Source organism: Giraffa tippelskirchi, chromosome 12 (genome assembly GCF_054371585.1).
Source record: "Giraffa tippelskirchi isolate mGirTip1 chromosome 12, T2T-mGirTip1v1.2.pri, whole genome shotgun sequence".
In the NCBI taxonomy this organism is placed as follows: Eukaryota; Metazoa; Chordata; class Mammalia; order Artiodactyla; family Giraffidae; genus Giraffa; species Giraffa tippelskirchi.
The window spans coordinates 5,491,308-5,504,101 of record NC_137286.1 but is presented as its reverse complement, the minus strand read 5'-3'; the positions used below and the strand labels follow the sequence as shown (position 1 = coordinate 5,504,101).

The following is a 12,794-nucleotide window of genomic DNA, read 5'->3' as shown; positions in this document are numbered from 1 at the left end:
CACACGCTCCCATGCACACAGGTGTACACCACACCATTGCTGCACACATGCTCACAGACACGCACGCAGTGGGCCCGTGGCTGCTGCAGTGACCTCTGGAGCTGAGGAATCAAGTTGTTTTTTCCCCAGGACACAGTCCCACACTAAAGAAAACAGGAAGGGACTTGGGGCCGGGACAGGAAGAGGAAGTGGCCTGCGCACAGGGAGCCGGCTCCAGCCGGGTGGACCCCAGGCGGCTGGTTTGGGTGGGACTCAGGAGCAGACAGACTGACAGACAGACGGCTGCAGATTGGGGAGGTGGAGCGTCCTCCAGGGCGTCTCGGTCTTGGCGCCGGTCCTCACTGAAGGCCCCTCCTGCTTCCAGGTGAGAAACCGAGGTGGGGGTCAGCTCGTCCCAGTTACCAAGGAGGGCAGGGGGAGCTGGCATGGGACCCAGCCCCTCTGACGTCACACTCCCTCAGCCCTGGTCCTGCAGCCCACATGGCAGTGGGCAAGGCAGGGCCTCTGCCTAGGATGCCAGAGGCCTTGGTGGGGCTCTTTCTGTAGCCCTGTGGTTTGTCCAGTGCTGGGCATGCCCATGGCACCAGGCCTGGCCTCTGGAAGTCTCGGGGGGCACCCTCTAGGGGGCCCTGAGCACGCACTGCAGAACACACACAAAGGAGCCATCAGCCCAGCCTGCAGGCACCCCTCCCTCCCCGGGACCGGGCATGTCTGATGGCAGGGACTCTGTGGAGTCCCTGCCCCCAAGCCTGGCCCAGGTCTGGGTACAGGAGGTGCTTGTAAATGCTCCACCGATGTGGCATTGGAGGCACAGAGAGGGACCATTACTGGCCCAAGGCCACACAGGGAGGCAGGTCTGAACCCACTTGTGTCCTCCTGCTGCAGCTCCAGGGGAAAGCAGGGTGGAGGCCTGGTCACGTGGTCCCAGCTGGTCCCAGACCCTCCCAATCCAGCAGGCGAGACTCCTCCCAGCTCTGCAGGTGAGGGAGTCCAGGGGAGCTTCCTGTCTTTGCTGACCTGCCTCCTTTCTTCCCTGAACGCCCTCCAAAGGCACAGCGCAGTTGGGTGTCCACTTTTACCTCCAGAATCCCAGTCTTAGAATCACATCTAGATGGTGTGAAGGAAGGAGGAGGTTGGGGGCGGAGTTAGGGCTTCAGAGACAGATTGTCTTGTTTAGTCTTTTTATTTTTTCACTTAAATAAAAATCTTGCTTAGGAGGGACCCAGGATGACCAACAGTCCTGGTTTGCCTGCAACAGAAGTTTTGCAGGATGCATGAAGACTTTCAGGGCTAAAACAGGGAGAGAGGTCCAGGGAGAACAGAACAAGTTACCCTAGAGGGACTCCAGAGACATTTAATGTAAGTCTACCTGATGCTTGAATTCTCCACTGTGTCCCCAGCCAGTGTCTGTCCAGCCATGCTTACATACCTCCAGTGACAGTGAGCTCATTACCATTCAGAAGAGCAATAGCCAACCAAGAGGCAGAAACAGACAGGACAGGGCAGTGACCACAGTGAGGTCAGAGTTTGCAGAGCAGAATGCAGGGGCCCCTGACCAGCCTTTAGGGGCAATCTGACAGGGATTCCCGGAGGAGGAGACTGGAGAAGAGGACCAGGAATTCCCGAGCAAGAGAATAGTGCAGGCAAAGGCCACGAGGCCTAGACCCACTTCCCAGGAGTGAATTTCTTTGCTGTTCACTCTGACAGCTGGTGTGACTTTACCCACCCCACCCGGCCCGCTCTCTAGGCTGGGAAAGGTCTCACTGCCAATGGAAGAGCTGCTGGATGCCTTGGAATGCCATTCCATCCCTGCCCCCATTTTTCTGAGGCACCAACATCTGCCCCCTCCTCCAGGAAGCCTCCCCTAGCTTCCCCAACCCTGGATGACCCCCCTTCCGCCGGGACCAACCTTCTTCTCTTCTTGGGGTCACCCTCCAGTTGAGCTTTCCTGCCTCTTACTTTTACACCTACTCGTCTCTCTTCCTGAAATGTCCTCTCATCCCCTGAAAAAAACTTTATCTGTCAAAGATGGAACTCAAATGCCAGCTCTTCCAGGAAGCCCTCCGGTATTTCTCTGACTGGAGTTGATACCAGCCTTCCCTTTCAGTCACTGCACTCCCCCTGTGCTGACCTCGGGCCTGGGTCGGGGGTGGGGGTGGGCAGCCACAGGCCCCCAGCCCTGGGAACTCAGCCCAGAGCCCTCCACCTGCCTCATTGCCCTGGTCTCTGGTCCTTGTGGGGGACCCAGGAACAGAAGTGGGTTGGCTCTTAAGGCAAGCACAGAGCAAGTGCATACTAAGTGCTTGCTTTGGTATGTTCATTCAACCGATATTTCCTTAGCACCCCTCTGTGTCAGACAGAGTCACATGGCTGCCCTTGAGGGGTCCCTCTCCATCCCCCAGCACACATGGAGCAGTTAGAACCCCCGAGGAGCCCCTGCTGTCCATGGCTCTCATCTCCCAGACAAAGGCAAAGGGCACACCTTCTGGCCACCTTGGAGCCAGCCAGCTCCAAAGCCTAGCTCCAGTCACACACCTAACCTGTCAAGTGGCCTGGGATGGGTCATGCCCTCTGTGACATGGAGACAATAGGGGTGGCTGCCCGGGAGAGCTGAGAGAGGGGACAAGTGTGGCAGCTCTGGGTGGCATCACTCACTCTTATCCTTCTCCAAGGACTCTAAGTGCCCCTCACTGGGTGGGTGGGACCAGTCCCCAGGAGAGCTTGCAGGCACTCTGGGGTCCCAGGCTGGCAGAGAGGGGTCTTGCAGCCTGACCAAGTGCCCAGGGGTGCAATGGTCTCTCGGCAACCTTCTGAGTCTGCCGGAGAGGCTGGGGGCAGGGGAGGGCAGTGCCCAGATTTATCCACCAATCCCGCAGGCTCCTGGCCCTGGAGCTCGTTATCTGCCCGGCCCAGCATGGTGGGGGGGGTGGTGGCTGGGCCTGCTGGGGCGAGACGCCGCCTGGGGACTGGACGCAGCCGGGAGCCCCACCAGGTGGGCAACAGCCGCTGAGGTCCCTGAGCGTCCCCGCGGGCCGTAGCCGGCTGCCTGCCCATCTCCTGCACCATGTCGGACGGCGAGGGCCCCTCAGCCGGTGAGTGGCAGCGCTATATTTACCCACCGCGGCTCCGGTTGCAGAGCCAAGGCCACTGGTCACCGAGGACACAGGCCCCCCCACCGCAGGCTGCAGGCAGCTGCGGGGCTGGACCCCCTTCCTCTGAGCCCAATGCCTGGGGGTGGGGGGGTGGCTGTGCGTCTGGCGGGAGGTGCGTGACTTTCAAAGCTCAGTAGTGTCGCACCCCCGGCTTCCCCGTGGGGCTAGAGCAGGAAGCAGTTTCTGCTGCGGACCCTCCCGGCTGTCATCTGGGCCACGGAGCTGACCCACCCCCGGAGCAGGGGCCCTGGCTGCGGCTGGACCCTGGGTGGGCGCAGGGTGCGGGCTCCTGGAACCGCGTGTAAACGAGTGTGTGTAAACATCTACTTGGTGACGGGGAAGAGGGGAGCACACAGCTTCCATTAGACTTCCCAGAGGTCTGAGACCGCCAGGAAGTTCTGAGCTTCTGGTCTGCCTACACAAGACAGGCCCCCTCCACCCAGGGGCGCCCAAACCCTCTAGGCTGGAAACCAGGCAGGAAGAGGGGTGGTCAGACACTGGGGTCTGCCCACATGCCCTCTGGCCTGCCCGAGGCGAGGGGCTACGGTGGGGGCTGGCTGCCCGGGTCCCTGGCTGGTGGCCCCTGGCTCCATCCAGCTGAAGACGAGCTCTGATGTGGACGTCACCCTGAACCTGCCTTGGGTGAGGTGGGGTGGGGTGGTGGGCAGCTGGAGATGGCTTAATTCAGGGAACATATCGGGGACTTTGGAGTCAGGCTGCCCAAGTTCCGACTCCAGTTCCTTCACTTCCAAGTTGGGTGACCTTGGGCGAGTGGCTGAACGGCTCGAGCCTCAGTGGCTCCAGGTGAGGAAGGAGCAGTGATAACGAACCCCCAGGTGGTTGTGAAGATTGACAGCGATGATGCGTGCAAGCATCCACAGGTGTGTGGCGAGCGCTTAGCGGTGTCTTTGTGGGAACGGCAAGTGGGGGGTCCCGGGCTGGCCCCAGAAGCCCTCAGGTCTGTGCAGCCCTGCCAGGCCCCTTCCAGCCGTGCCTTGTCGCCTTAGCCACGTCTGTGGCCCACGGATTCCTTACCCTTCAAAAGCCACCATGGAGAATCTCGGCACATCAGGCTGTGATGGAAAGAGGGCCCTGGGGTGAGCAGGGGGCAAGAGCATGTGCCCCCACCCTGCACAGAGTCTGAGGGGCAGTTCCCTGCCTGGGCCTGGCCGAGTCAGGCGTGGAACAGAGTGTGTGTGTGTGTGTGTGTGCGCGCGCGTGCGTGCCTGGGCCTGGCCGAGTCAGGCGTGGAACAGAGTGTGTGTGTGTGTGTGTGTGCGCGCGTGCGTGCCTGGGCCTGGCCGAGTCAGACGTGGAACAGTGTGTGTGTGTGTGTGTGTGTGTGTGTGTGTGTGTGTGTGTGTGTGTGTGTTTGGGGAGGGGGATACCGACAAAGCTGGCCTGACCGCACCCTCTTCTGCCGGGTGCCAGTGGCGCTGACTGCCAGGAATTGTCCGCCGTGGTTGTGAAGAAGCCAGCGTGGGGCTGGGAAGGGGAGTACAGGGGGTGCAGACAGGCCCTTTTCTGGCTGGCTCTGCCCACACCTGACACCAACCCGGAATAGCTCTCTCCCTCCACCGGGGACATGGCCCTGCTTTTAGCAGCTTGTAAAACCACCCTGCTGTGGGGATGGGTATTTCAGGAAGCCCAGGACAATATTAACCCGTCAGGGCGATGGAATGGATACTGAGTATGTGTGTGTGTGTGTGGCCTGCCTGGAGCCTGGGGGCAGACTGCCTTCCCTGTTGGGGTTGGGAGAAGGTCAGCTGGATTGGAGGCTGGCGGGCAGCATCCTTGCCCTGCCCACCCTGGCTAGGCTGGTGACTCCTAGCTTCCCGCCTGTAGGATACAGTGTGATCGTCTTTGCTGTCTGATGCGCTGGGTTGCGATCGCTCTAGGTTGGCAGGAGTAAAGACAGCTCCTGGGTGCAGGGATGCATGCTTGCTTATGGTGAAGGTAGGGGAATCTCCTAGGGTGTGTTGTCTGCAATTCCAGTCTTTCTCGGATTCCTTCTGTGCAGTAGCGATTGGGCCCGGCAGGCTGCTGTGAAATGTTTCCACCTGTTCTCAGTAACCAGATTCTGTGTCCATGTGGACAGCAGGAAAATTCTCAGCTCTGCGCCCACAACCTGTGTGACCTTGGGCGGATTACTCAAGGGCGCAGAACCTCAGTTTCCTCATCTATTAAATGGGGACAATAATAGGATATCAGCGCTTTAAGTTCCAGGGAGCATTAAGTGACCGAGAGCATGCAGCACACTGAAAATCATGCCAGGCTTATGTCAGCTGTTGTAGCTGTTGTTTTCTATTATTCAACCAGTAAATGAGCTGTGACCCAAAAAAGGAAGCAAAGGGACCAAGTTGGCTGCTGTGTCTTGTGTCCCGGCCATTGTGGACGCACTCTCTGTTAAATCCCTGGAGATCGGTGGCGTGGACTTCACTGTATAACTAAGGAAACCAAAGCTCAGAGAGGCAAACAGACTTGTCCAAAGTCACTCAGCTGGTCAGTGGTAGAGCTGGATTTCAAACCCAGCTTCCTAGGCCCTGTCTGTGCAGAGCTCAGGTCAGATGCCTTTTCTAGGAAGTCCCCCCCCCGCCGCTCCCCTGGGGGTGGGGAGTCTGGCCATCTTGCAGGACTTTTTGGCTCTCCTCTGAGCAATGGCCCTTCTCATCTGGGAGACTGCTAGCTCAACATTGCCTCCAATGATTCGGAGCCTGTAAAAAAACCGTGGTACCTTGTTAGGGTTGTCAGGAGGATTCCCCAGCGCAGGAGTGCAGTGGCAGGTGGTCTGCTCCAGGAGTTATGGCCCTGAGCCTGGGCAGGGGAGCCTGGAGGCTAATGTTACCGGGAGTCAGCATCATATTTATAGCAGGAGCTTGCCTGCACCAAGAACTGCCAGCCCGTCACTGGGTCCAGTGAAGGTGCTTCCCCTACAGTCGCCTGGCTTCCAGACCTGGCTCTGCCCCTTGGCGACACGGAGAGCTGGATTGGTCACTTCCGCCCTGAGGCCCAGCTTCCTCATCCGTAAAGTGGGGTCTTGCCAAGTCCCTCACTGGAGACGGTGTGTGTAGGTGCCATCATGGGTCTGGGTGGAGGGGCTCCTCACATCCTGGGTCTGTTGCTTGGCTTTCCCTGCCTCTGACCTTGCGGTACCTCTGACCTCTCAGCTCTGGAGCTCCACAGGAAGAGTCCAGCCCCTGTGCTGTCCAATCCTCTCATGTTTGGGAAAATTTCCAGCAAAGCAGCTCTATTACTCCAAGCACCAAAGAACAGGCCCCTGGATTCGCAGCAGAGCGCCCCAGTGCGGGTCCATCAGAGCCCAGGGCTTGAATCCCTGCTCTGCCATTCCCTGGCTCTGTGGCTTTGGGCAAATCACTTAACCTCTCTGAGCCTCAGTGTTGGGTGGACATTTGTCCTGCCCCGGAGGGTGTGGCGAGGATGGACACCCCTAACCTGAGTAAGCGCTCAGCCAGTAAAGTGACCTTCTTCCTCATCCTGTAAAACCTTCCATCAATCCCACTGCCCACCCACCCCGACCCCCATCCCTGGGGGCTGCAGCCACATTGTTTGCACAGTGGGAAGTGGTTTTTCTGGGGCAGGTGGTGGCTGATATTGGGGTGGCCACCCCGTTTCTCACTCAGCTCCTGGCATCCCAGAGCCCAGAGACAACCTGCCCCAGCTTCGTGCTCCCGGTCATCATGGGGAGCCCCCTGCCAGGGCGCAGGGACCCCCCACCTCCCTCCGAGGTGGGCTGGGTTCTGCTCTCCTCTGTGGTTACCGACCGGCCTCAGGGTCACGGACCCGGTCTGTGCCGAGCGTCTCCACAAGCAGATAAAAGCAAAATGCTTTTACTATACAGGCCCCGCTCTTGGAGAGGAAGGGTCTTCTCCCAGGAGAGGCGGGCTTGGCCCCAGGCCTCAGCATCTCTCTACCTGCCTTCCCTCCTGTCGGTGAGGGCTGACCCCCACCCCAGACAGGCCACTGGGCTCTGTCTTTACAGACAACAGGGAGCCAGCAAGGTCTTGACCCGGGGAGGTGCCTGGATTGCTTCCGGGTAGGGGTGCGGGGTCAGGAGAGACTCCGGAGGCCAGGAGGCCCAGGAGGAGGCTGGTGACGTAGGTCCTGAGCAGAAGGGGTGAGGCCCGCTGGGGGGAGAATGGGAGGATCTGGAAAGTGCTGGGGGGGATGGGGGAGGGAGTGGGGGGGACATTGAGGCCCAATGCTGCCTCTCCTGCTAGGAGGGTCGGGGGCCTGGGGGTGGGGTGGGGTGGGGTGACCAGGCAAAGCCCCAGAGGCCTGTTTGTACATCCTGTTGGTGTCCCTAGAGAATGATTTCCAGGGTCAGGCAGACCTGCCTCCCGGACACAGGTGGGTCCTTCTCCTCTCTGACCCTCAGTCAACTCATCTGTAAGTGGAGGTGACGCCATGACCTCGGGGGGTTTTGTGGGGGTTAGATGAGATGTCACCTTCAAACTCCTGTGAACGGGGGGCCAGGGGAGGTGTGGGTGGTAGCCGCTCGACCCCAGGAATGAACCTTTAACCCATGGCCCTCGGTAGTCCAGGTGCTGTGCTGGCGATGGCAGGAAGGGTTTAACCCGAGGAGCATCTGACCTGGTGCAGGAGGCTGCCAGTGCAGGAGATATAAGAGATGTGGGTTCGATCCCTGGGTCAGGAAGATCCCCTGGAGAAGGAAATGGCAACCCACTCCAGTATTCTTGCCAGGAGAATCCCATGGACAGAGGAACCTGGTGGGCTACAGTCCAGGGGACTTCAAAAGAGTCAGACACGACTTAGAGACTGAACGACAACAAGAATTGCTTTACAATATTGTGTTAGTTTCTGTTTTACAACATGAATCAGCGACATGTATACATATATCCCCTCCCTCTTGAGCCTCCCTCCCACCACCCCCAAATGACTTTTTAAAAAATAGCCTATTTTAATTATGAAATGCTCAGAGCATATCTTACGCACTATGGTCAATAAGCCTTTGAAATGTATAAGTCTTTCTGATAAGCAGATCTCAAAACCAGGGGCAAGATTTCTCAAAACATGTTCTCTCCCTCAGCTCTGAACTTGCCTTTAAAGTCCAAAAATAAATTTCTGAAAGATCTGGTCACAGCACCGCAAAGAAAAGCAGAAGCAAGAGAAACGTTTAGCTGCTTGTTGCCAAAAAGCTCTCTTGATTTATTGTTCCCTCAGGCACAAAAGAGGGAGCTGGGATGGATAGTCCATGAGCCAGTTTAATCACTGAGACCGTCGGATGAAGACGTAGGATGTGATTTTAGAAGGAAATGGTTATGGAAATATATTGGAAGATAAAAATTGTGAGTCTGTACTTCATCCTTCTCGGTCAGACTCTGTTTCCTTGATTCTGTGACATCACCAAATAAATATAGCATCGTCGGTTTAGTTACAGGCTTTCCCACCAGACTTTAGTATGTTCCTGTTGTTTAGTCACTAAATCGTGTCCTACTCTTTGTGATCCCATGGACTGTAGCCCGCTAGGCTCCTCTGTCCATGGGGTTTCCTAGGCAAGAATACTGGAGTGGGTTGCCGTTTCTTTCTCCAGGGGTTCTTCCTGACCCAGGGATCGAACTTGCATCTCCTGCATTGGCAGGCGGGTTCTTTACCACTGAGCCACCAGGGGAAGCCCTTTAATAGTATACAACTAAGCAAATTTAAATAAAAACACGCAGCCTAACAGAGGCCTGTGGCAATGAACACCCACACTGTTATGCATGATGAGATCAGACCTGATTTAAAAATAATGTTTGCAGAGACTGGAGGTGGTCCGAGCCCTGTTTCAGAAGTCGATGATGTCACCCAAATCCAAGACTTAAAACTGGAGTTTGCGGTTGTTGAGCTCCGTGTTGGGGTGCGGACGCTCCTGCAGTTCTGGGCCCCATATTTCAATGTCTGAGCCAAACTGTTTAGAGTACTCTCTACCAGGTTTAAACACATTTCTAGGAATCCTGCTTCATTTATTTCAGGTGGAAAAACATGGCAAAGCACTGGTGCATTTGCTGAAACACCCTTCCTGCCTCTTCTCACTGGAGAGGTGAGCCTGCGGTCTGAGCGGACCTCCTGATTCATGTGTCCCGCCAGGTGCTGTGGTGGGAGTGGAGAATTGGGTCTCCTCCCACAGACTTGCCTTCAACAACCCACTTCAGTTTCCTCCTCCACAGGGTTAATAGGTTCAAGTTATGAGAGCAGCAGAGGAGAATGTATATAGTAGGAAAGGAAAGGAAAGGAAAGTCGCTCAGTCGTGTCCGACTCTTTGCGACCCCGTGGACTGTAGCCTGCCAGGCTCCTCTGTTCATGGGATTCTCCAGGCAAGAATACTGGAGTGGTTTGCCATTTCCTTCTCCAGGGGATCTTCCCGACCCAGAGATCGAACCCAGGTCTCCCGCATTGGAGGCAGACGCTTTAACCTCTGAGCCACCAGGATAGTAGGCACTACATAAATGCTGCCTCCCCTTCTCCTAGGTCCTTTCACATACTTAATTCTGCATGATTCTCCTTATAACCCTATGAGGTAAACACTGTTGTTCCATTTTACAGATGAGCAAACTGAGATTTAGAGACATTGAGTGACTTGCCCCAGAGCACACAGTGGCAGAGATGGGGCCTGGTTGCAGGTGTGCTGGCCCCTTCCGGGCTCCTCTTTTGCACTGAGCAGCCTTGCAGCCTGAGGAGGGCCTGGAGGCCTTCAGTCCTTCCCAAAGAAGGCCGGTAGATCAGGGAGCAGGGTTGGGAGAAGGGCTTTTATCAGGAGACAAGACAGCAGATGAGATTCCCTCTGAATTTCTTTGGAAGGCAAGGGTCTGCCAGGGAGAGCACTGGGGTTCAAGACTGAACAGCTGGACCTGAGCTCGGTCCTGATACTAAAGTACTCAGTGACCTCCAGCAAGTCCTATGCTCTTTCTAGAGAGGTTTCCATGAGAATCTAGGCCCAGGAGTGTCCCATGAGATAATCAGTTCTCTTTCCTGTAGCAGAATCTCAGGATGCTCAAGGGGCCTTGAATGGCTCAACATCTCTCTCTGGAGCAGTTCCCCGCTCACTCAGTGATGGTGAGCCAAGCCCCTGGCTCTGCCCCTGGACTAGGGTGGGCTCAGCCACACCCTCCACGCCCAGGGCCACACTACATCCCCAAACCGCTGCTGCTGGGTGCTCTGGGCACCTTCATGCCCAAGAAGTGTGGCTGAGGCTGGAACAGGGCCTGGACTGTGGCCACACCCCTTGGCTATCCCAGCCCTCCCCAGCTCCTCCCAGAGAGAAGCACCAAAGACCACAAGCTCCAGTTTACTGAGCATCGGCCATGTGTCCCGCTCTGGGCGGCTCCCTCCCACCTGCACTTGCTACCCCGTCACAGCTCTTCAAGGGACACTGTGCCCCTCTCACAGGCCTGGACGCCGCTGGGTGACAGATTGCCACTGAGTTCCAACCCGGAACTTGGAAGCCTGCCTAGCCGGTGCACCTTCCTGACATCTGGGGGCGCTGTCCAGTGACCAGGAGGAAATCCAGCACTCAGCGCTGTGGGAGGCAGACATGGGGAGGGTGAGGTTGCTGCAAAAGCCCCATCCCGCAGTCCCCATGGCATTCCTTCCCTTTTCTTTCCACCTGGAAACTTGTTGAGAGAGAAGGAGTCTCAGCCATGACCCCAGTCCAGGAGGCAAAGTGCTATAAATAGGTTCCACCAGGACTTGTAGCTGAGCCATCAAGAGACTGTGCGAGTCCTGGGTGCCTGGGGGGAGCCCCACTCACCTCTGATCAGCATCCATTAGGGCACACCCGGGGGAGGAGTGGACACAGCCGGATTTCTCTGTCTTGTGGGGTCTGGCAGTGGCCTTCGCCCAGAAGATCAGGAGAGCACGTCGTTGCTTACAGCATGCGGGGGTCCAGGCTCCCAAGCCTGCCCTGAAACTGTGGGATCAGCTGGGGGGTCAGTCCCCCAGGGAAGTTGAGCTCAGGCCCCTCTGAGTCTCCCAGGGTGGCTGGAGGGTAGAACCAGTGACCTTCAGAGCTGCAGGCTCTGTGGAGAGTCCTGGGCCGTCACTTTTTAAATTTTTTGGTGACAGCCTTATTGAGATGTAATCTACATACCATACAACTCACCCATTTGACCTGAATTTTATAACCATCTCCACAATCAATTTTAGAACATTTTTATCACTTCCTGGTGATAAAGTAACCCCTGGGCTTCCCTGATGGCTCAGGGATAAAGAACCCACCTACCAATGCAGGAGATGGGGGTTCTATCCCTGGGTCAGGAAGATCCCCTGGAGAAGGAAATGGTAACCCACTCCAGTATTCTTAAATGCCTGAGAAATCCCATGGACAGAGGAGCCTGGTGGGCTACGGTCCATGGGATCGAAAAGAGTCAGACACGACTTAACTACTAAATAACAATCAAAGAAACCCCTAACCCATTAGCAGTCAACCGCCCAGCCCCTGGCAACCGCTACTCTACTTTCTGCTTCTATCGCTTTGCCAATTCTGGACATTTCACGAAGGTGGACTCGTACAGTATGTGGCCTTCTGTGATCAGTTGCTCTCTCTCAGCATTTCGTTTTTAGGTTCATCCATGTTTGGATGTGTGTCAGTGCTCTGTGCCCTTTTGTGGACAAATAGTTTTCCACTGTACAGATCTAGACCTCATTTTACTCATCCATTCTTTTAGTGGAGGAACATTTAGCTTGTTTCTACTTTTTGGCTATTATAGATGGTGCCGCTGTGAATGGTCGTGCACGAGTTTCTACGTGAATGTGGGTCTTTGTCTCTCCTGGGTTGTTAAGCGCCTGGAAGTGGAATTCCTGGAACCGTGTTTGACTTTTTGAAAAAAAGACCAGAACATTCTCCAAAGAGACTGCCCCAGCGGGTGCATCGGTGCTGGAGCATTTGGCTGTAAAGAGGTTGCACTGTGTACACTCCCACCAGCAGCGGATGAGGGTCCTGATTTCCCCACATCCTTCTGGAACTTGTTATGATCTTCTTAAAGAGAGTTCATCACTCCTGTTTTTTTTATTATTTTTTTCTAACGTTTATTTTCATTTATCGCTGGCGGTGCTGGGTCTCCGTCGCTGTGCGGGCTTTCTCTTGTTGCAGGACACGGACTCTAGGGCACGTGGGCTTCAGCCATTAGAGCTCCTGGGCTCTACAGCACAGACTCAGCAGTTGTGGCGCATGGGCTTAGCTGCCCTGTGGCGTTTTGGATCTTCCTGGATCAGACCCATGTCTCCTGCATTGGCAGGTGGATTCTTTACCGCTGAGCCACCAGGGAAGCCCTGTTGTGATCTTTCTGATTCCAGCCATCCCAGTGGGTGTGAAATGGTGCCTCACTGTGGATTTTTTTAAGTATTTTTATTTATTTATATCTATCTGTGTCAGGTTTCACTTGTAGCACACAGGCTTAGTTGCCCTGTGGCATGTAGCTTAGTTCCCTGACCAGGGTTCGAACCTGCTTCCCCTGCCTTGTACAGCAGACTCATAACCCCCGGACCACCAGGGAAGTCCCTCATGGTGGTTTTGATTTGCTTTTCCCTAGTGACTAATGGTATTGAGCATTTTTTCCCATGCTTCTTGGCCATCACCTCTCGGCTCTGAGACATTATGCCTAAGTTTCCTCATCTGTAAAATGG

At 55.9% G+C, this 12,794-nt stretch overlaps 1 protein-coding gene across 12 annotated transcripts in view; it reads left to right on the top strand.

Annotated features, from left to right (window-relative positions):
• Window positions 1-209: 209 nt before the first annotated feature.
• Window positions 210-12,794, top strand: part of EML1 (EMAP like 1) — a 195,727-nt gene continuing 183,142 nt past the window's right edge. For 8 of the 12 annotated variants that reach the window (XM_081549750.1, XM_081549749.1, XM_081549748.1 and 5 more), the window contains exon 1: window positions 2,831-3,092. In XM_081549750.1, coding sequence (XP_081405876.1) covers window positions 3,065-3,092 — 28 coding nt within the window. In that variant the 5' untranslated portion in view covers window positions 2,831-3,064. Of the gene's footprint in view, window positions 365-2,628; window positions 3,093-12,794 lie in introns of those variants that run through there. The other 4 variants (XM_081549745.1, XM_081549744.1, XM_081549752.1 and 1 more) reach the window with 3 other exon arrangements.